The sequence below is a fragment of the Balearica regulorum genome, chromosome 17, assembly GCF_011004875.1.
Source record: "Balearica regulorum gibbericeps isolate bBalReg1 chromosome 17, bBalReg1.pri, whole genome shotgun sequence".
Classification (NCBI taxonomy): domain Eukaryota; kingdom Metazoa; phylum Chordata; class Aves; order Gruiformes; family Gruidae; genus Balearica; species Balearica regulorum.
Genome location: NC_046200.1, coordinates 3967092 through 3989346, shown reverse-complemented (window position 1 = coordinate 3989346; position 22255 = coordinate 3967092). Strand labels below are relative to the sequence as shown.

General features: G+C 38.3%; 1 protein-coding gene across 2 annotated transcripts in view; it reads left to right on the top strand.

Moving 5' to 3' along the window:
- SBNO1 (strawberry notch homolog 1) overlaps window positions 1-22255 on the top strand; it is a 33733-nt gene that overhangs the window by 430 nt on the left and 11048 nt on the right. Inside the window, exons 1-18 of one of the 2 annotated variants that reach the window (XM_075770225.1) lie at window positions 5-798; window positions 6316-6449; window positions 7106-7210; window positions 8645-8954; window positions 11073-11173; window positions 12313-12409; window positions 13523-13683; window positions 14708-14841; window positions 14991-15081; window positions 16041-16202; window positions 16710-16845; window positions 16923-17028; window positions 18247-18400; window positions 19648-19830; window positions 20035-20132; window positions 20806-20957; window positions 21526-21723; window positions 22017-22187. In XM_075770225.1, coding sequence (XP_075626340.1) covers window positions 6318-6449; window positions 7106-7210; window positions 8645-8954; window positions 11073-11173; window positions 12313-12409; window positions 13523-13683; window positions 14708-14841; window positions 14991-15081; window positions 16041-16202; window positions 16710-16845; window positions 16923-17028; window positions 18247-18400; window positions 19648-19830; window positions 20035-20132; window positions 20806-20957; window positions 21526-21723; window positions 22017-22187 — 2491 coding nt within the window. In that variant the 5' untranslated portion in view covers window positions 5-798; window positions 6316-6317. Of the gene's footprint in view, window positions 1-4; window positions 799-6315; window positions 6450-7105; window positions 7211-8644; window positions 8955-11072; window positions 11174-12312; window positions 12410-13522; window positions 13684-14707; window positions 14842-14990; window positions 15082-16040; window positions 16203-16709; window positions 16846-16922; window positions 17029-18246; window positions 18401-19647; window positions 19831-20034; window positions 20133-20805; window positions 20958-21525; window positions 21724-22016; window positions 22188-22255 lie in introns of those variants that run through there. The other variant, XM_075770224.1, reaches the window with a different exon arrangement.

Here is a 22255-nt window from a genome sequence, read left to right as displayed (position 1 = left end):
GGGTCCCCGGTGGGCCGGGGACGGCGCGGCGTGCGGGGGAGGGCGCCGCTGTCTCGGCGGAGCCGCCGCTTCCCCGGGAGTCGGGCAAACTTTGTGCCGGAGGGCGTGTGGGGGCGAAGGGGCCGTCTGGGCGGGCGGCGAAGCCCTCTGGCTCCGGGGGAAGCGTGCGGCGGGGCTGTTTCGGTAGCGGTTGGCGGAGCTGGCGGCGCGGGGGTGGGGGGCGGCGGCGGCGGTGGGGCTGGCCTCCCTCCCCCCGCCTCATCCGCCTTGCTCGGGCAAAATGGCATCGGGACGGCGGCGTCTCCCAGCTGGGTCCGCGCCGCTCGCCTTTGTGCGCTCTTTCCGCGGTTGGGTTAATTGTTAAGGTTTGAAATGGAGCCGCTCTGGTGAAACAAGGAGCGTGGGGGGGGGGGGATTGATTTATGGTGCTTGAGTGGCTCTAAAGGCTGCCGTGAGACGCAACCCTTTCGCCCTTCTCCGGGATCCTAACGTTATTAGAGGGATCTTTAAAGAGATGAAGGTCTGAAAACAAAAAGTCGCGCATGGGACACAATTACGCAGCCAATTCGAGCACAACCCGGAAGTTTATGTCGGGAACACGTGTTGGTGGGGAAGGTGGCGAGGCTGGGGGCCGGGGACCCTTCCGCCGCCTCCCGCGGGGCTGGCCCGCCCGGCCGAGCCCTCCGGGGGCCCCGCAGCTCCCGGGGAGCGAGCGGTGGGGCCGGACGTCGCAGCGACAGACCCGGCCTCAAAGTCCAGTGACTCTTAACGAGCGCACCTCAAACAGAGGTTGCTAGGGTGAGTAACTGTTTAACATAAAAATGCCCTTACAGTCTGAAGGGGAAGAGGCCTTGTGGGGTGTTTGTTTTTTTTTTTTTTTCGGTTGTTTCATTATTACTTTTAGCTGACCAGGTTCTACGTTCAGTTTGAGGGTATAAATTAGAACTCTTGTACTTCCTTCCAGTTACTTGTAGGTTCTTTTTAGCTGGTTTTAGATATTTGATACCTGTTAAAGATGAGGCTGATCATTTAAATGCTTGGAAAAAAAAATTGAATTGATGTATTAGACAACTTCAGATTGTGTTGTTTGTTCATGCTAATTTTTTTTTTTACTTGCTCTAGAGTTAAGAATTAACTCAGTGGTAGGCTGTTTGGCTTTCGAGTACATAGGTTGTATCCAGATTAAAATTATTTAAATACATACATGAATGTTTTACATTAGCTTTTTTTCCCTCTAAATTGAGAAACTATAGTTGATGATCTAAAGCAAAGAACTATTTACTATGGCAGAGGCTGTGTAACAGCATGACATTTGGATTGTTTTCCTATCTCTTCCTTACCAGAACGATATGTTATATTTGAATGCAATCTTTGTTTTTAAAAATAAAATGTGGGTAGTTTGTCCTGTTGTCCAGACAGGTTCTTTGGTGTCAAAAACGGCTGATAGCTACTCTGAAAGCTGTTGAAGTAGGTAGCAGATATGGTTAATGTGTTTCTTGTGCCTTGAGATACACCTAGAACCCGCTCCCAGGCCAAAACTGAGGCAGGGTGCTAGTGCTCAGATACTACCCTTATCTTTTCTGGGTTTTTACTTCATAAAAGCTTTAACTACTAGCTAAATTATCACCTCCAACCATTTAGTCTGAAAGCTGATTTCATGCCAAATCATTGCATTGTTTGGTCTCTCAACATTTTAAATATTTTTAAATACAGAATTTCACATTTTCAGACCATGTATCCTGACTACTGTAAATTTTATAAAATAGCCATAAGAGAGCTTTGGGGCAGAGTTGAATCCCATTCTGAACTGTACCTCATGTCCTTACAGGCTCTGACTCTAGAGAGGTAACCAGCATTTGAAAAACTGGTATGTTTTTTACAGGATTGGAATCATTCTCACAAAAACTAGAAGTTAACTTTGTGCATTTAAATGCAATGTTAACTACTAGTCTCGAGGCTAAAGTGTGTAGGAATGAGCGAGTTCAGTAATTAGCGTTTCACTCTTTGATTGGACGGTGACTTGGAAAGGACCAGAAGGGATTGGGTTGGTTGGTTTTCTTCTTTTTTGTTGTTACCCAGGTTGCCTTCTGGAGCCAAAAGCTGTGAGATGAGCAGAACCCATCTGGATATCCAGAGAATCCTGTTGTGTGGGATTGGGGGTTAGCAGCCCTTACACCTCTGGAGAGGCTGCAGATGACGATGTGAAATTTTTGGGTTGATAGTAGCTCACAGTTTAGACAGCCAGAGAATTTGAGGGATGTATCTGTATTTTCTCTACCGCTTCATTTAAAATATCACACAAATTGTGGCTTCCAGCGTAGTTCAAATGGCATGTATTCCTGACAAAGCCAGTGGGAAAAACCCTTCCAATAAAAGGAGAACCAGAATTACTTTACATTAGTGTCCCAGGCCAAGCATTAAAACCGAAGTTTGCAGGTTGGGTACGCCACAGAGGCCAGTTGTCTGAAGGGTTTGGAAATAGCTGTGCCTAGTTGGTTGTGATGTTTGATTTGGGCTAGGTTCTGGTACTATAGCTTATGTTCTTTAAATAAGTACTTTAGGTATACAGGGTTACAACGTGTAACTGGGAGACCTATAAATCAAAAGCCTTTTCATTGTTTAAGGTTCTTAAGGGAAATGGAGAGCAGGTTGCTTGACATGTGTTTTAGAATGTCTTTTTTTTTTTTTTTTTGTTTTGCTGCTTTGTACCAAAGCTAAAATGGAGGGAGGGAGCCAGGTTGGCATGGATACATGACACAATATTAAACATGGCATTTTGGTTTTGTATCTTTAAATCAGAAATTATTTACATAATATGCAGTGGTAGCAAAACTGTCTTTTTATCAAGTTTTAGGATATATTCTTCAGCAGAAGAGCACCTTACAAAAATGCTTGGTATGTTTTGATAACCCTTTTTGAAAAGGCAGCAGTTTATACTTTTTCTTAATACAAAGAAAATAATTTGGATACTACTGGTGTTGAAATTTTATAAATTTTTTTTGTAGTTTTATCTAACAGGTTGATTCTAGCTCAGTGACATTGGACAGTCTGACTAAACATAGACAACCTTATCTGCAAGATTCTGCATGCTCAAAACAGTTCTTTGACTGCTGAAACGCTTATGGAACAGCTTGTAATATTCTCAACTTTCTTATAAGTATTTTCTTTAGGAGATTTTTAAGATGTGGCAAACAGGTCCTTATATAGTATTGCCAAAGCTGAGCTGCAGAGCTTGGTAGAGTTGCTTTCACTTATGTTAACTAAGGAGCCTCCTACCTTGTGAGATTATGGAGCTGTTTCGGCTTGATAACGTTTTAGACTTGACTAGCGTACGTCACAAAAAAAAAAAAAACCCCTAAGCTATCATGATGCACTTTCTCCTGTATTTTTTTCCTCATTTAATTTCCTTACTAAATGAAAACTATATTGGGGGGGGAGGAGAAATTAGGAGGGGAGGGCAGCAGTGGTGCTTGGAAGTTTCATAAAGGCCTAGAACTGGTGTTAAGTATTCACTGATTTTTAATGTAAAAATTCTAGAAGTTCAGAATTGTTTTTGTTCCAGTTTCAAACAATGCAGCTTTGTTCCTAGTGTACGGAAACAAAATAAGTGAAACTAGTCAAAATTTCATTGTCCAAACTGTCTGACAGACAAATAAACAATTGCTGTTGTTTTACTTGGCTTTTTTCTGGATTGTTAGCAACTGCTAATTTTTTAGACTGTTAAAATTGGGGTTAGCATGAGAGATGCAGCTGGGGGATTTCTTGCGTGAAAACGGCTCTGCTAAGAAAGGGATGCTTCTAAACTGAAGATACTTATTCTGGAATTGTAGGAATTGCTATACTAGTGTCTGTTACTAGTAATCTAGTGAGAACTTTGAAGTAAGTAATGGACGTATTACTGCTATGAATGTTTTTTTTCTGAATTCAGACTGTCTTAAGATAGCCAAGCCATTGTGTTTTTAAAGGTTAAAAATGCAGAGTTCGGTGTCATCCTGGATATGTTAAACTTGACTGGAAACAGACTCGATGGGTTGTGGCACCATTTTAGGATGGCTGGGGAAGATGTGTTTGTGTGGTGTTGGCATGTCTCTTTTTTAGCCTTGGTTTTGCTTTGAGTCTCAATTTCATAGAAAGACCTTTCCTTCAGATATTGCAAAAGTAGACTAGAAGTTATCTTGAATTTTTTTTTGCCCTAGTTCTCTTAGAAGCTTGGGGCTGTTTACTTCAGACTTTCCATGCCTATTCAGCATAGCTATGTATCTCTTAACCAAGTTTTAGTTGTGCCTCCTTTTAGTGATGGTGTGATCAAAACTCCACGCAGACTAAATAATGACATAACTGACACTTTTTTCCTTTGTACATTTAGACATCTTTGTTTATTTGACCATGTAGAGCAAAGGTGTTGCACTATGTGGATAAGTGCTCATGCCTCTTCCTGAATTGATCCTGTAAAGTTACGATTGTGAAGTTTCAGAGCTGCTGTTTTGACAGGGTAACCCATGTAAATTCCCCTTCTGTAGAGAAATTCACCTTGAATGGCTGCTCTGAGTTTCCTGACATCAAAAGTACCGATAAGCTAAAACTTCATGGACTTCATCTTTCTCCTCTCACCTGTTTCTAATCAGTAAACAGTGTTGTAAGCTTCTAAACTTAGATATGATGATTGCTGTTAGTATTTTAGTCTGAAAATTAGGGATTTATCCTCCCCACTTAATGTGTAGTCCCCCTTTTTTTTTTGAGATGGGAGGCTTAATCCTTCTGAGAGGTAAAGCTAACAGTCTGTTCTTACTCATTTTTCTTGACCCATTCAGGGTTCTAGGAGACAGACTAGTAGGAGGTGACATCCTTTGAAGGAGCTACCATGTTAATTAAATCTGCTAGATGTCTTAATATTTCTTAATATCTTCTGTACCTGATAACTACAAACGAGGTCATTCTGCCCATTTATCTAATCACCTCAGATGCCTTTAACCAAAAAAAAAGACTTACTCTGACACAGCAAGTGGTGTTTAATGGGATTGTGTGTGGCCAGTAGCAGTCCCACCAATTGGGGGTTTTTTTGTATTCTTTGGGTAGTACGGCCTTTGATACTTTAAAGTATATCTTCCCCTTGTCCCCTACATCCACTACTTCAGTTGTGGTGCCACCATCTCAGTCCACTAGAAGAAGGTTTCTACCTACTATTGGACAGACTAAACCTGGGAAGAATAAGAATTAAGTACCTGAGGCTTAACTTACTACAAGACTTACCTATTCTGCCAAATGTGCTAAGTAACGTGTGGAACCAACCAGCAGGATGTGGCCGTATGCATAGAGAAGGAAGCAAGCAAATGCTGTTTTGGAGTCTGTGAATGAGTGTATCTAAAATATCAATAAATATTTTTGTCATCTGCTTGAGAGTAAATGTTCAGCTTTGGTTTTGATGTTTTGTTATCAGTGGGTGTTATGGAGGGGGATGTGGAAAATAAGTGAAATGAATTTCTGCTTGGGTTGTATCTTAGAATATATAAGCAACAGCTCAAGTTCTCATCTAATTTTTATCTTAGTACTAGGGCAAATGGGCTTCCTTCTTAAGAAAAACACATCTTCCCTCTTAGTCTTAAAACATGGAGTATTTGGCTTTCTTAATATTTTTAACACTGTCTAGAATAGATTTTTGAAATTAATTTTGCTTGTCCTACACATAAAGGAGTCTGTGACCTGATGTTAGTGTCCTATTTAATGTGTGGTTAACATACTATAATAGCAGAATAGTTTTCTTTCCACTGTGCAAAACAAAATTTCTCCAATGAATGAATTACTACCTAATGTAATGGCAAGCAAGAAATAAAAGCTTTCCTTATAAGCTTTTTATCACTAACTTGTTGTTACAAGATAAACTAAAAGAGTTTTAATTGTGCTTCCCTCATGCAGTATGCTTCACTGACAAAGACGTATCATTAGCATAATACAGTCTCACCATTTCTGTCCCTTGGTATTTCTTGCAATGCTTAAAAATCTAGTGTGATGAAGACTAGAAAAGGCTTTTTTTTTTTTTTTTTTTCTTTTTAAGTTTATGGGTTAGCATTTTGTGTAGTAAACTATTTCATTCTTCCTGTGGTGGGTATATTGAAAAGATCTAAAAACAAAATAGAGGGGAAAAATTTACAAAAGAACAAAAGAGCCAGAGCAAATCTAAAAGTGAAACTCTGTGTATACAAGAGACTGCCTCGTGTATGCCCTTAAATCCAGGAAAGGGTACTTTAAATGTGAGTGTGTGTGCACAAAATAAATCAAAATTAAATGTAACTTGTATTATGGTTCTAATTTTTTTAGAGATGGTGGAGCCAGGACAAGATCTGTTGCTTGCTGCTTTGAGTGAGAGTGGAATCAGTCCAAATGATCTATTTGATATTGACTCGCCGGACGTGGTTCTTGCAAATCCAGCACCAACTCCAGCTGTTCAGCAGGTTAAGACAAGAACATAGTTGTTTGCTAGAGGACATAAGAGCTTGTACTTGATGTATTGGGGGGGGGGGTGCATTTGTAGCAAATCGTTAAAGAATGTGGAGTTTTCATAAATTTCTTGCTTCATAGTACTGAGATCAGAAAATTATTTGTGAATTAATTTTGAACTTTTATACAAAAAAGCAATCTGAAATAGACTATTTAGGTCAGTATAAACATAAATGTACTTAAATTCTGGACGTTAAATGGGGGCATGCTGACATGTATCCATGGAGAACTCTAATGTCACTGGAGTCTCCCTGATCTCCTGTAAAATGTGCAAAAAGTGTAACATAATATGATGTTTAAGCTCTATGACAGCATTCAATCTCTAAAAATGTAATCATTCAACATACGACTGTTCCCGGTCTATGTCTGAACAGTGATATCACAAAACTAATTAATTTTCACCACAGTTAACTAACAAACTGTTGTATGTTTAAGTTCTTTGAACGTGAAATCAGCTACTTGATGAGCTTTATTTTCAGTGAAACCCTTGTTAATGAGCACAGTTAAGGACTTCCCCATTAACTTCCATTTTGTGGGTGGATATTTAGTCTTAAGGTGTTTTCCCTGCTAATGTGAGTGTTTCCTGATGCTTGCTTTCTTTTCTCTGCAGTCAGTGCCACTTAGTGCGTTAGAACTCGGCTTAGAGACTGAGGCCACAGCTGCTGTGAAACAAGAACCAGAGACTGTATCAACTCCAGCCTTATTAAATGTTCGGGTAAGAGCTGGTATTTCAGGATTTTGTATGTGTGGTGGGTTCACCTTGGCTGGATACCAGGTGCCCACTAAGTTGCTCTGTCCCTCCCCCTCTTCAACTGGACAGGGGTAGAAAAAAGACAAATGGCTTGTGGGTCGAGATAAGGACAGGGAGATCAGCAATTAGTGTCATGGGCAAAACAGACTCACCTTGGGGAAGTTAATTTCTTGCCAGTTAACAATGAAGTAAGATAATGAGAAGTAAGAACAAATCTGAAAACACCTTCTCCCACCCCTCCCTTCTTCCTGGGCTCAACTTCATTTCCTGGCATCATCATCACTCCATGGGCTGCAGAGGAATCTCTGCTCCAGTGCCTGGAGGACCTCTTCCCTCTCCTTCACTGACCTTGGTGTCTGCAGAGTTGTTTCTCCAATATTCTCACTCCTTTCCCAATTGCTGATTGCGCAGCAGTTTTTACCCCTTCTTAAATGTGTTATCACAGAGGCACTACCAAGATTGTTTAATTGGCTCGGCCTTGGCCAGCGGCCGGTCTGTCTTGTAGCTGGGTGGAACTGGCTGCATCGGACGTGGGGGAAGCTTCTAGCATCATCTCACAGAAGCCACCTCCGTAACCCTCCCGCGACCAAAACCTTGCCACGTAAACCCAATACAGTATATTAGTAAAATGTAACAAAAGAGGGGGGACTATAAAATGTCAGTTGGCCATCATCTCAGTTCTACTTGTACTGAGACTGTGAAAGCTTGACATACCCATGGGTTGATATGTTTTCTATAACAAGGAACACAAAGGGGGACAAAGCAGTATGCAGAAGAAACATTTTGAGGTGTCCCATGTACCTTTTACTTTCCCTGCGTGCAAATTCTGGGGATAGGGAGGCTGTGTAAACTTGTCTCTATACCTGAACTATGCACCACCTTTTCTAGCTGTAGATAATTCTGAGCACCATAGTCAGGTGGTTGCACCTGAAACAAGAATATAAAAAGCAGATCTGCAGGAACGTGGATGTAGTTCAGTGTGTCTGAAAAAGGCTGCACATACACTTTAAGTAATCCAAGCTATTTACTCTGACAATTGTACACCTAGTTCATATATTGGAAATTCTCTTCACCTCAGGGTTCCTGTACCTGCAGTAGTCATGTTTTGTGCCTTGGTGATGAATCCTTCATCCTATTTTTCATTTCCTTTCCCTTACCTTAAAATAAAATTTAGAAATATCATTCAAAAATATGTACAGCAATACATATTGATAGACACTTCTTGCTCAGACTGTTGCACCACAAGATAATTAGTTTAGCATCTTCAGCATGTTATATGAAGACATTTCTTATAAGAGTCTCTTAGAAACTGGTGACTTCTGTGCTTGAGATAAAAGGCTAATAAAGACTGCTTTTTTCCACTGTCTTCTGAAAATTTCCCTGGTTCTTTGTTGCTAGCAACCACCATCCACCACAACCTTTGTGCTGAATCAAATAAATCAGCTTCCAACTTTGGGGACTACAATAGTGATGACAAAAACGACACCTGTTACGACTACGAGGCAGACTATCACTGTAGCAAAAATCATTCAGACCAGCACAACTACTCGACCCTCGGTTGCAGCACCAGCAGTACGCAATGCCTTGACCACTGCACCTTCAAAGGACCAGATTCAGCTGAAAGATCTGCTGAAGAATAACAGTCTTAATGAACTCATGAAACTGAAGCCACCTCCTAATATTGCCCAACCAGTAGCAACAGCAGCAAGTGAGTTTTCTTCTTTCTTTCTAATAACGGTAGACAAATAATGAAATAGTACAATGTGAGGATCTTTGCACGTGTTGTATTTTCATTGATTAGTAGAATATCACAGTAAAATGAAATGGTCCAGAAAACCTGATAAATTCTATTCTGACTTTAATAGTGTTAGAATTCAGGGTGAAGCAATACAAAACAACAGGCTTTTAAAAAACTTAAGCTTTTGATTTACTGCAAGGAATGACGGAAATTACATTTTAGAGTGCAGCTGGCAAATTGGTAACATTAAATCATGAGCGTTTCTGAAGTTGATTTAGCTATCTTACTTGAGTCTACATCAGTTTCTGTTCTTCTCAACTTGCTATGGAACTATGACAAATGAGTATTCTTGTGTTTTTTTTTTTTAACATCTTCCAAACTGTATTTGTAGTAAGTGCTAGTACCCCTATGATAGGGTGTTTCTGTAAAGCATCTCCTGAGAATGAATGTCTCTGTCCCTGTATGTTTCATGGGAGGCATTAGATCTACTGTGTTTAAAAACTTAAGTCCTAAAAACTTGCTGTTTGTTTCCATGTTACTTCTTAAATGTGATGTTAACTTAAATGCCACAAGTATTTTGTTACCACACTCCAAATCTTCATTTGTGATTGCTTTCATTATCTTTTCTTGTATGTTATTTCTGATACATCTACAGCTTGTATGATCAGTTCAGTATAAGGGAAAAGCTGCATGTGTGTGTATTTTTATTTGATTTTTTCAAGTTACTCTGGTTTTAGCATGAGGTTGAGATTGGACTAGTTGAGTTATGAAATCTCTTGCGGCTTTTTCTGAAAGGTACACAGGTTTTTTTTTTTCCAGACTGCTATATTTTCATTGTCTCTGAAATAAGATTTACTGGTTTTTATAGGTGGGGTTGGAAGTAACCTATTTTTTCATATGCAGATAGAGTGTGCAGTAAATGAAGCTGTGAGGACTGAAACAGAAAGAAGAATGTGCCTCCTTGTTTCATTGCTTTCTGTTATGGAGTGGTTGACAAAAATTGAAGTTGAGACACCAGCTGAAGTTGGAATGGGGGTAAAGGAGTGAGGAAGAGCAGGGGGAGGTTTTACAGGACTGATTTATCCCCTTTGTGCTAAATGAAAACTCACAGAAGCACATAAGTAATAGACAACATCAATGCACAATAGCTATTGTAGTGGCACAACTGCAGAAAACAGTTGAATCTGTAACTTCTGTAATAAGTGAAAAGGAGACATGCAACTTCTAGAACTGCATTTCTAATCTTACTTGCGTGCTTGTGTTTCTGGATCCTTCTTTGTGCTTATTAAAATAAATTGACAAATACTTCTAGAAAATTCAAGGGCAGAGAAGCTCTTGGAAGGAAACATGGTCTTTTCTTATAATTCAGGCAGCAGGAGTTCTAGATTGGAAAATATTAAAAAGTTAAATTATGCAACTTCTTTGAGGAAAATTTTATTTGTGCAATTGTCTTAATTGTGTTTTAGGGGCAATTATGCTAAATTTATTACATGTATTGACTGTCAACATGATGGAAGCTTGACAGCTGCTTTCACTGTTTTACATCTATCCTTGTGTAAATTTTTTTCATTCTGTACTGAACCCTGTTGTCAGTTGCTTCCAAATGTGGCTGAGGACAGGAAAGTTAATAAATCATTCTCTTGAAGGAGTCGCCCAAACAATTGAGGCCAAAGTATTGACTTTTTGTTTTGCAGAAGTAATTGTAGTTTCTCCTAAGGTGGTAAATGCCACCAGGCCAGGTAAGTTCACTTCTGTTGAAACCCTGGGCTTTCTGATTGTTGTTAAACTTCAAAGGCTCACAAGATGGAGTATTTCTAAATACGATGCATAGATTTGGTGAAGGTCCAAAATAATTTTTTTTTAAATGCTGAAACTAACGCACAACTGTCAGATGCAGTGGTATTGCATGGGAAGTTTCTTCAGTCAAAGTAGTAACAGGATTTAACTCCTTGCTCAGACTTTTCAGTTTGGACAAAAATATTCTGTTCTTGAAGCATCAGTGTGCTACTGGACATTGAAACTTCTCTTCCAGCTTATCGAGTCGATGTTTGGAGGGACTTCCTCTAAAACACAGCTTTTCTTTTGTAGCTGATCTAAGCAATGGTGCAGTGAAGAAGGAGGCTTCCACAAAAGAGGTAGCAAGAATATGGATAAATGATATTAAAATGAGAAGCTTTTCACCTACTATGGTAAGTAGTACAAATGGTTAGTTTGCTAGATGAATGTAAATTTTGCTGGCCACAACCACCTGTGACTAGTTTCAGTAGTTACTCATATATGTCTTGTGTGGTAGAATTATCGAGTGCATCTGTTTGTTCAAAAGGTTAGTTTCTACACTAGATGAATACTTGATTAGATCACTAAAACTAACAGCTGTGTAGACCAGACTACCTATATAGTAAATGACAATGTCAAGAAATTACTGTACTTAACAGAACAGTGTGGACAAAGAAGGGTGTGCTCCAATTAAAGCTGATAAGCATATCACTTGCTCTGTGTTTTAATACATTTTCTTTTAAAATAGTCCCATTTGTATAACTAGCAGTGAGGAAACTAGATGACTTTCTCTAGCATGGCTGACCTTCTGGGAGATTTGATTTAAGATGTTGATTATCAGTCAGTATTCTTAGTCTAATAAAAATCCATGTGGTGCTGTAAACGCTTGAGTTTCAGCATCTTCACTGATAGCTAGAAGTTTGTGATGAACAGTGCTTCTTAGTGACTGGCATACTGAAGGATTTTCAGATTACTTTTTTGTATTAAACATGGAATTAGTAATTGTGAAAGATTTTTGATTTGTCATCTAGTGAGTACTTTAAAAATATTCATATATTTACATTGATCAAGATCACAGCAAAAAATGGCTGTCAGTTTTCAGAGAATACTGGAAGAAACTGTGACTATTGTAACTATTCCCCGAAGTTGTGAAATTATATAACGAATGTGAAACTGCAGGAGACTTCATGACTACTTGAAAGTTAGGTTTTGACTGTTAACTAGCTGTTGTGTTTTTAAGACAGTTTTCTTTAAGTCATAGTTTGGATTTAAATTGCTGTAGGAAGTGTTGGTTTTTCAATTTTGCTTATGTGAGTTTTGGAGTACTTGAATCTCCTTGCAAAGGAGAAGTTGTTTCTTGACTTTGTGTCTTTAAAGGGTTGTTCAGTGTGAGAAATCTACATATCTATTTGTAGTTTTCCCAGCTACTTGCTGGTTCATCTAGTACATGTATTAAAACATTCAAGTGCAAGTTTGTGCTCATTTCACTTCTCATACTCATAGAGTATTACCAATGTGCTGTTTGACTAATGTAGGTATTTTTCTATTCTAGAAAGTGCCAGCAGTAAAAGAGGAGGAGGAGCCTGAGGAAGAAGATGAAGAAGAAATGGGCCATGCAGAAACCTATGCTGAGTATATGCCAATAAAATGTATGACCTAAAGTTTTATTATGTCAAGAGGCTGAAATGTTTTGAGAGCTAACTTGTTTACCCTTGTGTAGTTACTAACACCAAAAAAACAGATAGGTTACTATCTAAATCAAGTAAAAAGGATCTGAATTTTTGTGGTGGGTTCAAAATAAATTTTTCTTTTCTATAATGCTTAGTTTTGGAAGGTACGCAGATTTTTTTAATAGAAAAGGAATTCTTTAGTGTGCCTTTGAGAGTACTTATTTCAGAAACGTGATTGATTGAATCAAGATCAGGCTTTTTCTACCTGTGTTAAGATGCTTTGTGCCTCAGCAGGGGAAATTTTGTGAAGGGAATAAGTGGTCACTGCTACACTTAAGAATCTATTTTGAGCCTTTTGGTATGAAATTACCCTAAGCACATTCTTCCTGCATTGTTCCTGACTGACTTCTTTAGAGCTGTGTTGGGCTTTTTCAAAAAAAGTGAGTCTCTTACTGCTGTTAATTGCCATCTTTTTTTCTCCCTTATTTACTGTAATCAGTGACAGAAAGCTGTTGCCTTGTTTCTAAGGTACATTGCTGACCTGCTGTAGAAGCCAGGCAAAAAAATTTGCATGGAGTTTGTAGCTAAATGGTTAATTTTTATTGTCACTGATGAGATCTGTCAGCAATTAAACCATGTCTGTTCTAAATCTTTTCTCCTCTCATACTGCTTAAAAACAGCACTATATAAATAGTGAGAAGAATGTTGCTTTTGTGATTCTGGCATCTTGAGGCCGCCTCTGGCCTTTTGGGAAGGCAAGGTTCAGACCAGTTTTTCTCAAATATGTCAAATACACCAATACTTTAATTTTCTATGAACTGAACTTTATCTGATTTCATAAAAAATGGGGGAAGGTGGTGAGAAGATAGACAAAGTGAAGATTGCAGTTATATAAATTCAGGTTAATGTCTTCCTTTGTATGCAATGCAGTTTGTTTAACACTTGACATACTGTTGCAGTGAAACATAGTTGTTGCGGAGTTCAGTCTTTGCAATGGACAATTGCAATTTGTTTTGGTAAATATAATAACCTGTGCTGCAGCAACAAAACTCTGTATTCAAGTTTTCATCTTCTCCCTTCCTTTTCAATCAGTAAAAATTGGTCTGCGTCATCCTGACCCAGTAGTGGAAACCAGCTCGTTATCCAGTGTAACCCCTCCTGATGTGTGGTACCAGACATCTATATCAGAAGAAACAATTGATAGTGGCTGGTTGTCAGCTCTGCAACTTGAAGCAATCACTTACGCAGCCCAGGTATGGTAGACACTAATACAACTTAAAAGCTAACTTGGAATTTAAGAAGAAAAACTACTACCTGACAAGCTCAGCTTGTGTCAGATTTTACAAAAGGGTAAAATAATAAGAGCTTAAAGGTTTGAGTTGCATGAGAAGGTGGCAGATGAGCTTCCGCTCAGATAAATGTGAGGTAATACATCTAGGAAAGCTTTGTCTAAACCACTTCCATGATGCTGATCTCAAACTGTCTTAAAACTCCAGAAGGACATCCTAGTCATTATTTTTATTTCTCTGAAATAAGTTAATGGCTGCAGTAGCAGCAGGCTAAGAAAGCCAGCACTGTTTGGCTTCATTGGGAAGGGTATAGAGAACAAGGCTGGGTGTTACTTTGCTGCTGGATTAAACTTCGGTGGGCCCACATCAGGTATTGTGCATGCAGCTCTCTGCACGTTGGGGAGGAAGGTGATGGAGTTAGAGGACAACTAAAATGGTCACAGGAGGGAAAAAGTTGCTTCATGAAGAGAGATTAACAATGCTGGGATGCCTTGGGTTGGAGAGGAGAAAAATGAAGGGGAATGAAATCAAGGTTTACATAATCAAGAAGGCAGTGGAATCCCACAAGAACAAAGCAGAACTTGGTGAAACTGATAGGAGATTGGTTTAAAATGGATAGAAGAATATGTCTTTACACAGGCAGTGTAAAGGTCTTGCTGCCACAAAAGGCTGTAGAGATGCATATCAGTGGGTTAAAAAAAGCAGGCAGTCTGGTGGTAGGCACTAAAAGGATTAGACAGATACATACAGCAATTTTACAGCAATTCTAGGTGCTGAGGGAAGAAAGGGGAGAATGGATAACATAAAGCAGTTAAGCTCGTATGCTCTCCCTAAATAAAATCCCCTCTTCCTGCTGTCGGGAGGCTGCTTGGCTGGGTGGACCACTGCTCTCATCCAATAGGATGTTTCTTACGTTTGTTCATTTCTGACAATCCACAGTGATGTGTTCTGGAGAAAGGGTACAAGTTCTTTGTTCTTTCTCTTACAGCAACATGAAACATTCCTGCCCAATGGAGACAGAGCTGGATTCTTGATAGGTGATGGTGCTGGTGTAGGAAAAGGAAGGACCATAGCTGGAATAATCTATGAAAATTACTTGTTAGGCAGAAAAAGAGCAGTCTGGTAAGTGTGTCAGGATTTGTTAGAGCAGACACTGTGGTGACTATAGTACTTAAATTCAGTGTAATCTGTCTTGTGACAAATGTTCTAGCCACTGCTTTTTGAACTTCCTCTGTAACTTACAGAATATATGCTTTGTTTTATATCTTCAGGTTTAGCGTGTCAAACGATCTGAAATACGATGCTGAAAGAGATTTGAGAGATATTGGAGCAAAAAACATATTGGTTCATTCATTAAACAAGGTGTGGAAACTTTTTACTATGTACAGTTGAGGCAAAACTTTAGGTACGCTTGTGTGACAAGTTGTGCATGTTGACTGTTTTAAGAGCAAGAATGTACGAATTTCAATAAATTTGCTGTCTAGGTCTTGTTTGACAGGCCTTAATCTTATGAAGAACCACGCAGTGCTTTAAGTGAATCATGTAAATAGGCCCCTTGTAGGATTATGACTTTCCGTGTGATTTTTTTTTTTTTTTTTTTAGAACATTACTCTTCAAGCCACTACTGACACTATTTTCTAGAAGTTTAAATACTCTTTAAATCTTTTAGGCTTTGTAGCACTTGATTTTTTTTTTTCCTTTCTATCTCCCAGCGCACATTTTGTATGTAATACATTTTGTATGTCACAATGGAATAATAGACTTCCTCAGTTCTTTATTAAAGCAGCAGTAGCATATGCAGTTATTTTTGGAGACTGTGCCTCTGCTCAGGATTAGCCACTTACATAAATTGTGAAGTGTGATTTACTGGTTGAATTCACTGAACGTAAAGTTTAATTTAGTATTTTTTACTGAAATAAAAATTTGTGAAGCCTTAATTTCTAAAATACAGTAAAGCTTTAGAAATTGTCATGATTTATGGTAGCAGCTGTAAATACACTTGACCTATTAGCTCTAAGGGATGCGTTGAAACTAAAATCTTGATTTTATTTAAGGAAACAGTGTAATCAAAGAATGTGACTTAATCTTTTGAGGCCTCATATCCAGTCTTCCTTAAGTATATATTTCAGGCCCTGTATAACCCCTTAACCAGGTTACCGTATGCCAGCCATGCCCAAATCATGATGTAGGGATATGTGTGGCTGGTTCAAAGTGTACACACCCTAAGGTTAAGACCGCCAGCATCCCTTAATCATATGGTAGGTGGGTTTGAGGAAGGATCTCTTTTGAATAATTTCTCTGATTTCTTCTTTTTATTGCAGTTCAAGTATGGGAAAATTTCCTCCAAACATAATGGAAGTGTGAAGAAAGGTGTCATCTTTGCTACCTATTCTTCTCTTATTGGTGAAAGTCAGTCTGGTGGTAAATACAAAACCAGATTAAAGCAGCTCCTTCACTGGTGTGGTGAAGACTTTGATGGAGTTGTATCCTTTATCTGGAGTTCAGTTAGTTGTGGCCAAATTGCTGTTTAAGCTTACATCTTTAAAGACAATCTTGTATTTTTATTTGCTGGTATTTTTAGGTACTGTTCTTTATTCATGACAGTAACTGATTGTGTGCATGCTCTGACATTAGACTTGAAGTTTTGCAAACTTCATGCCAAATCTATTGCCATCATATAGTTGCCATGCAACTTTGGTACAGGTGTAAAACTTCTGCTTTTTCTATAACAAACACGTAAAATTAAACATTCTTAAATTTTTTTTGAGTATCAACAGCATTTTAAAGAACTGAAGTGCTGATAACTGTGCTTTTAAATACTTACTAGCTAAATATTTTTCCCAAGGATTTTAGTGAAAAATGTGACTGGTGTCTCTGAGTTTACAATTTACTGCTGCTACCTATTGTAATTAGCAGATTTCCTTGTCTTCTGCTTTAGCTCCCCATTCTAAAAACAAGCGGGACAAAGTTTTTCCTTAATTACGGTTCAGATTGTATTTGATGAGTGTCATAAAGCTAAGAATCTGTGTCCTGTTGGTTCATCAAAACCAACAAAAACAGGTCTGGCTGTATTGGAACTTCAAAATAAACTTCCAAAAGCCAGGGTTGTTTATGCTAGTGCCACAGGTATGTTTTACTCGGTTTGCATTAGATGTCTCTGTATGTTTTTACTGGCACCGGTACAGACTGTGTTCTTCTCCTAGGTGCATCTGAGCCAAGAAATATGGCATATATGAACCGTCTTGGAATATGGGGTGAAGGAACTCCATTTAGGGAATTCAGCGATTTTATTCAGGCTGTTGAAAGAAGGTAATGTTTTGAAGACTTGTAGCAAGAATGCATATGGTTGTGATTTGACTGTGCTTTCCAGTTCCTTTGTCTTCACTCACTTGTAGTCCTCTGCAAAGCAGAAATGTAATTTGTCTTATGTGGTGGAAAATGGGACGTTTCCCTTGCTCACAGAAAATTCTGAGAGCTTTAGAAGCTTGCTGGGAAAATAGCCTTCTTAACATGTGGGTGTTACGAAATGAAAATATTTTGCTTCTCATCATGAAAACACTGTATGTATTGGGTATCCTCAGTGTGGTTGATGTCTCACTATATGCAGAAGCCCTCTAATGTTTATGCATTCAGCTTAGACAGTTTAACAGGAAGAAGCCTTGTTCTTATGCGTTCTGGCAAGCAAGATCCCAGTTCAGAAAAATTACGTGTGCTGTTGCAAGGGTACTTCATATTTCAGAACTTAATAAATAAACTAAATGCGAGCGGTCAATAGAAAATGCAACTGCTATATACTTTGGTAGGTGAGCATCTTAATATATTTGTTTTGCCTACTTAAAAAGAATTTTTGAACACTTCAGCATGCTACAATAGGGCTTAGTATGCATCTTCTTGCATACCATCTACATGATGCATGACTTTTCTAGACTGTGCAAGCGTAGTCTCCACTTCATTACTGACTACGTATCAAATGAACAATAATGAAATTACAGGCCCAAGCTTGTGAGTAGGTTAGCTTCGCAGTTGACTTCTGTGTTCTCAAGGTATTGCTAAAGGTGTGTTGCTGTTGAAGAGAACTTAAATTACCTGCTAGTTTAATTATTTTCATACCAGCATAAATCTGAATAGCTCAATACAGTTTGTATTCATTACTTTAAATCTTCAGTGGAGTTTATAAAATTGCAATGCAAGATTTTGTCTATTTGGACCAACTTCATTATCCAATACAGTTTGAGGTACTGTCTCCTAATGCATGCTAGGTCATTGGGGGAAAAAGTAGCTATTGAGTGTTTATATTTCTTGGGAGACACTTAATACCTCAAGGATATAGTTTTATGTGAAGGCTGAACTTCAGGATGCCCTGGCTGGATGTGTTTAACCAAACAGTACTAATGGTTTTGAAAACATATTCCTTCACGTTTGTAAGTGTGCCATTTTCTTCTGAAGCACTTGAGATGGTTTTTTTTCTTAACAAATCCTTGCCCTTGAAAATTCTAGTATTGACTGACTTTTGTTCCTTTATTTTAGAGGTGTTGGTGCCATGGAAATAGTTGCTATGGATATGAAGCTGAGAGGAATGTACATAGCAAGACAGTTGAGTTTTTCAGGTGTAACTTTCAAAATCGATGAAGTTCTGCTTTCACAGGAATATGTTAAAATGTACAATAAATCTGTGAAACTGGTAAGAATGCCTTTTTAAATTCGCTTTCTGTATTGAGTTCTGAGAGATTGAAGTTACTTGGTTTAAACTTCAATGCTCCTGAAAGTGCATATAGTAGTACTGTTGCCTGTTGAGAGACAGGAATGGCACCTTCTTGTCTCATCTTACTGTAAATATTTCTCCATTTAAGACTTGGCAAAAGCTGTTAATTCTTGTTTCAAATCATAAAAGCTGCAGTTTTGGGTGCATCTTCCAGTATCTGCCAGATCCACTGCCTTCTAGCAGTCCTTCAGAGATCTCAGTCGTTGTTGCCCAAGATAAAGCTGTTCACCTGTTGGTCATATTTTTGTGCTCCAGTCCTCCCCCTTTAGGCAAGTGAGCTAAGAACAAGCTGCAAAATGTTAGACAGGCTGCACGCACTTCTTCATTGAAGTGATATGGTGGAGTGGTGCTTGTACTTAAACAGTGCAGGGTGGTAGTTTTAATCACATGGCAGATCAAATCTAAAGCATCAAAGCTGTGGCTTCTGTTAATGTTTTCGTTTATTCACCCGCTGGTTATCTTTTCATGTTGTTCTTAATTATTTTGTCCATATGCTAAGCTGAGTGTCTTTTTTTCCCTGAGTGCGCATTCTGCTTGTACGTTACCACTGCTTGTATTAGATAAAAATAATTACTCCTTGGACATGGATTAGAATGAGCGCAGGTTCTTTACCTCCTTAAGAAGTCCTTAAGCATGACTCGGTATTCATGTTGAATGGTTATAGTAATTAAAAATTATCTCTGACAGGTATATAACATCAGCTTTAAAACAGCACTGCACTTCATGAACATTGTTTAAAAGAATCACTGAACTTGTGTCCAAAGCTTACTTTACCTAATCTGGAAACAGTTGGTGTAACAAAATGTTGTAGAAATTAAGGCAGTGGGGTTTTTCTCTTCTTGGGGTCTTGCTTTATGCTTAATTATGGGCAGTGCCCTTTGCTTTCTTAACCTGAGTATATAATGGAGAAACTAGATAATTAGAAAATACTGTGTATGTTTGCATTGGCAGTAATGTAAATGTATCTGCTTTTCACTATGAGAGTAATTATCTTCTGAATTAACTAAGCCATAGCTCTTTTCTGTGAGCTTTGTTTGATGTATGATGAGTTTCCTTGACTTAGTCTCATAGTACTGTAACTTTTCTGTCTTTATTTGGATATTAAACGATGTACCTGTGTAGCCTTGAAATGTGATATGTAAAGCAATTAACATTTTCTTCTTCAGTGGGTCAGTGCTAGAGAGAGGTTTCAACAAGCAGCCGATCTTATCGATGCAGAACAACGAATGAAAAAGTCTATGTGGGGGCAGTTTTGGTCAGCTCATCAAAGGTTTTTCAAGTACCTTTGCATAGCATCTAAAGTGAAGAGGGTGGTGCAACTAGCTCGGGAAGAAATCAAGAATGGGAAAGTAAGTTGATCAAGACTTGTTTTTAAATATCTTTGTTAAATCTAAAGCTATTAGATTTAGTTGTTGCTTAGAACACATTTTCAAACATAGTAGCATGCTTTTGTGCTTTATGGTATTGAAGCTATTTAATGAGCAGAAATTCAGGCAAAAATAAACTTACAAGTCAGTCTTAGTGACAGTGCCTTGTATTCATTTGTCCTTTAGTGCGTTGTTATTGGCCTGCAGTCAACAGGAGAAGCAAGAACATTAGAAGCTTTGGAGGAGGGTGGTGGTGAACTGAATGACTTTGTTTCTACAGCAAAGTAAGACTGAAGTTTTAGAACTGTTCTTTACAAAACTAACCTTAAGCTAGCTTAGTGTATGTAGTGATTTGTCCTTTCATGTGTAAAATGTGCATCAGTGCACAGAAAGTTGGGTGTCCTTTAGTACCAATATTCTTAAGCTGCCTGTAAGTAAAATCTGACAGTATTGGTCAAGTGAACACTGGTTAGTTCATAGTTCTACTGGTACTCTCTGAAATCATATTTTCAGATGCGAGTAACTGGTACTGTTCTGCTCAAATTGTGAGGAGAAGACTTGTCAAGTGTACACTGCATTTATACCAAAGCAAGTTACAATCATGACTTCCCTCTCTTATCAGATGAGCCAGACCCAATTCTGAGACTACGTTGTTGTGAAGATCTTCATGAATTAATGTCTTTTAAACTTTGAGCAATAAGAAAATGGCAGTAGTGATACCACTTGATACCGAAACCAAATTTAACAAGTTATAAGTAACAGTCCTGTAAAGTAAATGTCTCCTACTTTTAAGAAAGTGGTAAATACAGTAATATGGGTGACAATTATACAGGGTGCTTGTGTAATAGCATTCACAAGGAATAATACTTAGAGAAGTCAAGCAAGCTGTTAAAATGTTACAGGTTTCTACTCTAAATAAATGCAAATTTGATTGAAGAACCTTTTTTTCTTAAACAGGGGAGTATTCCAGTCTCTTATTGAAAAGCACTTTCCAGCTCCTGACAGGAAGAAGCTGTTTAGCTTGTTGGGAATTGACTTGACTGCTCAAAGTAATAACAATTCACCTAGAGACAGCCCTTGCAAGGAGAACAAAATAAAGAAACGGAGAGGTAATGCTTAAGTTCTTAACACTAATGCCATAGCGAAAATGGGGATCTTAGAGTTCACTCTTAGGCAGCTCTGGAAAAAATATAGGAATACAAATATCAATACGATCATTCATGAAAGAGTGTGTATTACAAGTTTATAAGACTTTTGTTAGAAACTTCCACTAATAGATCTTAAGACTGCTGCTGAAAAAAATATAACCTGTAAATTCTGGTTACTACTTTGCTCAAAATGGGCTGATCTTGTATGGGACTATATCCCAAAATGCCTTGCATGTGTCAGACCACTTCCTGATGCAGATAAGCAAGTAATCACTTTCTTTTTCTTGAGGCTCAGTAAAGGGAGGCCTAATACCACTCCCCTTCCCAGACTGATTATTTTCTTACTGAAAAGTAAGTGATCATAACAATGTTGAGAGGGGGGTCTTACTGAAAACTTAGATTCTTTTAAATGGTTCTATTTTTAGAAGTTGAATATTTTTCTAGGTTTTTTTATGCAGTGGTGTTAAATTTCAAAAAGTACACTACAAGGTCTAAACTAACTTTTTTTTTCTGGGGATGATGGAATTAGGTGAAGAAATAAGCAGAGAAGCCAAAAAAGCTCGCAAAACAGGTGGCCTTGCAGGTAGCAGCTCTGATGAGAGTGAAAGTGAGTCTGATGCTTCAGACAATGAAGAAAGTGACAATGAGAGCTCCAGATTTTTGAGTTCTGGAGATGATGACGACTTCAACCCATTCAGAGATGAATCCAGTGAAGATGATGAAGATGGTAAGACAGTTTAAGTGTTTCATCAAGCAAGTAACTGTACTTGGAGATAATAAGCATAAAGTCTTTCCTAACAAGTTCAGTGAGCCAAAACCAAGAGTGTTTGATAAGCATGTAGTTTAATGAGACTGGAATTAGTACTAGAATGTTGATTTGCATCTTCAAGTAGATTTTACCCACTGGAGTTCAGACTTTTGTAAGTCACCTTTTGTAGTGAGAATGTAATTTTTCAAAGGAAAGGGTGGCTTTTTAGTAAATGATTGACACTTCTTAGAAAATATTTTATTTAATTTTAGATCCCTGGTTAATTAGAAAAGAGCATAAAAAAAATAAAGACAAGAAAAAGAAGAAAAGTATAGACCCAGATTCTATTCAAAGTGCCTTACTAGCTTCTGGTCTTGGATCAAAACGACCTAGCTGTTTTACTTCTACTGTTGGTACCACCACTTCTAGTACCAACACGTCAGGTAAGAATAAGCTTCTTTGGTGTCTGTTCACTTTCTTAGCAGTTAGGCAGTGAAATTCTAAATCTTAA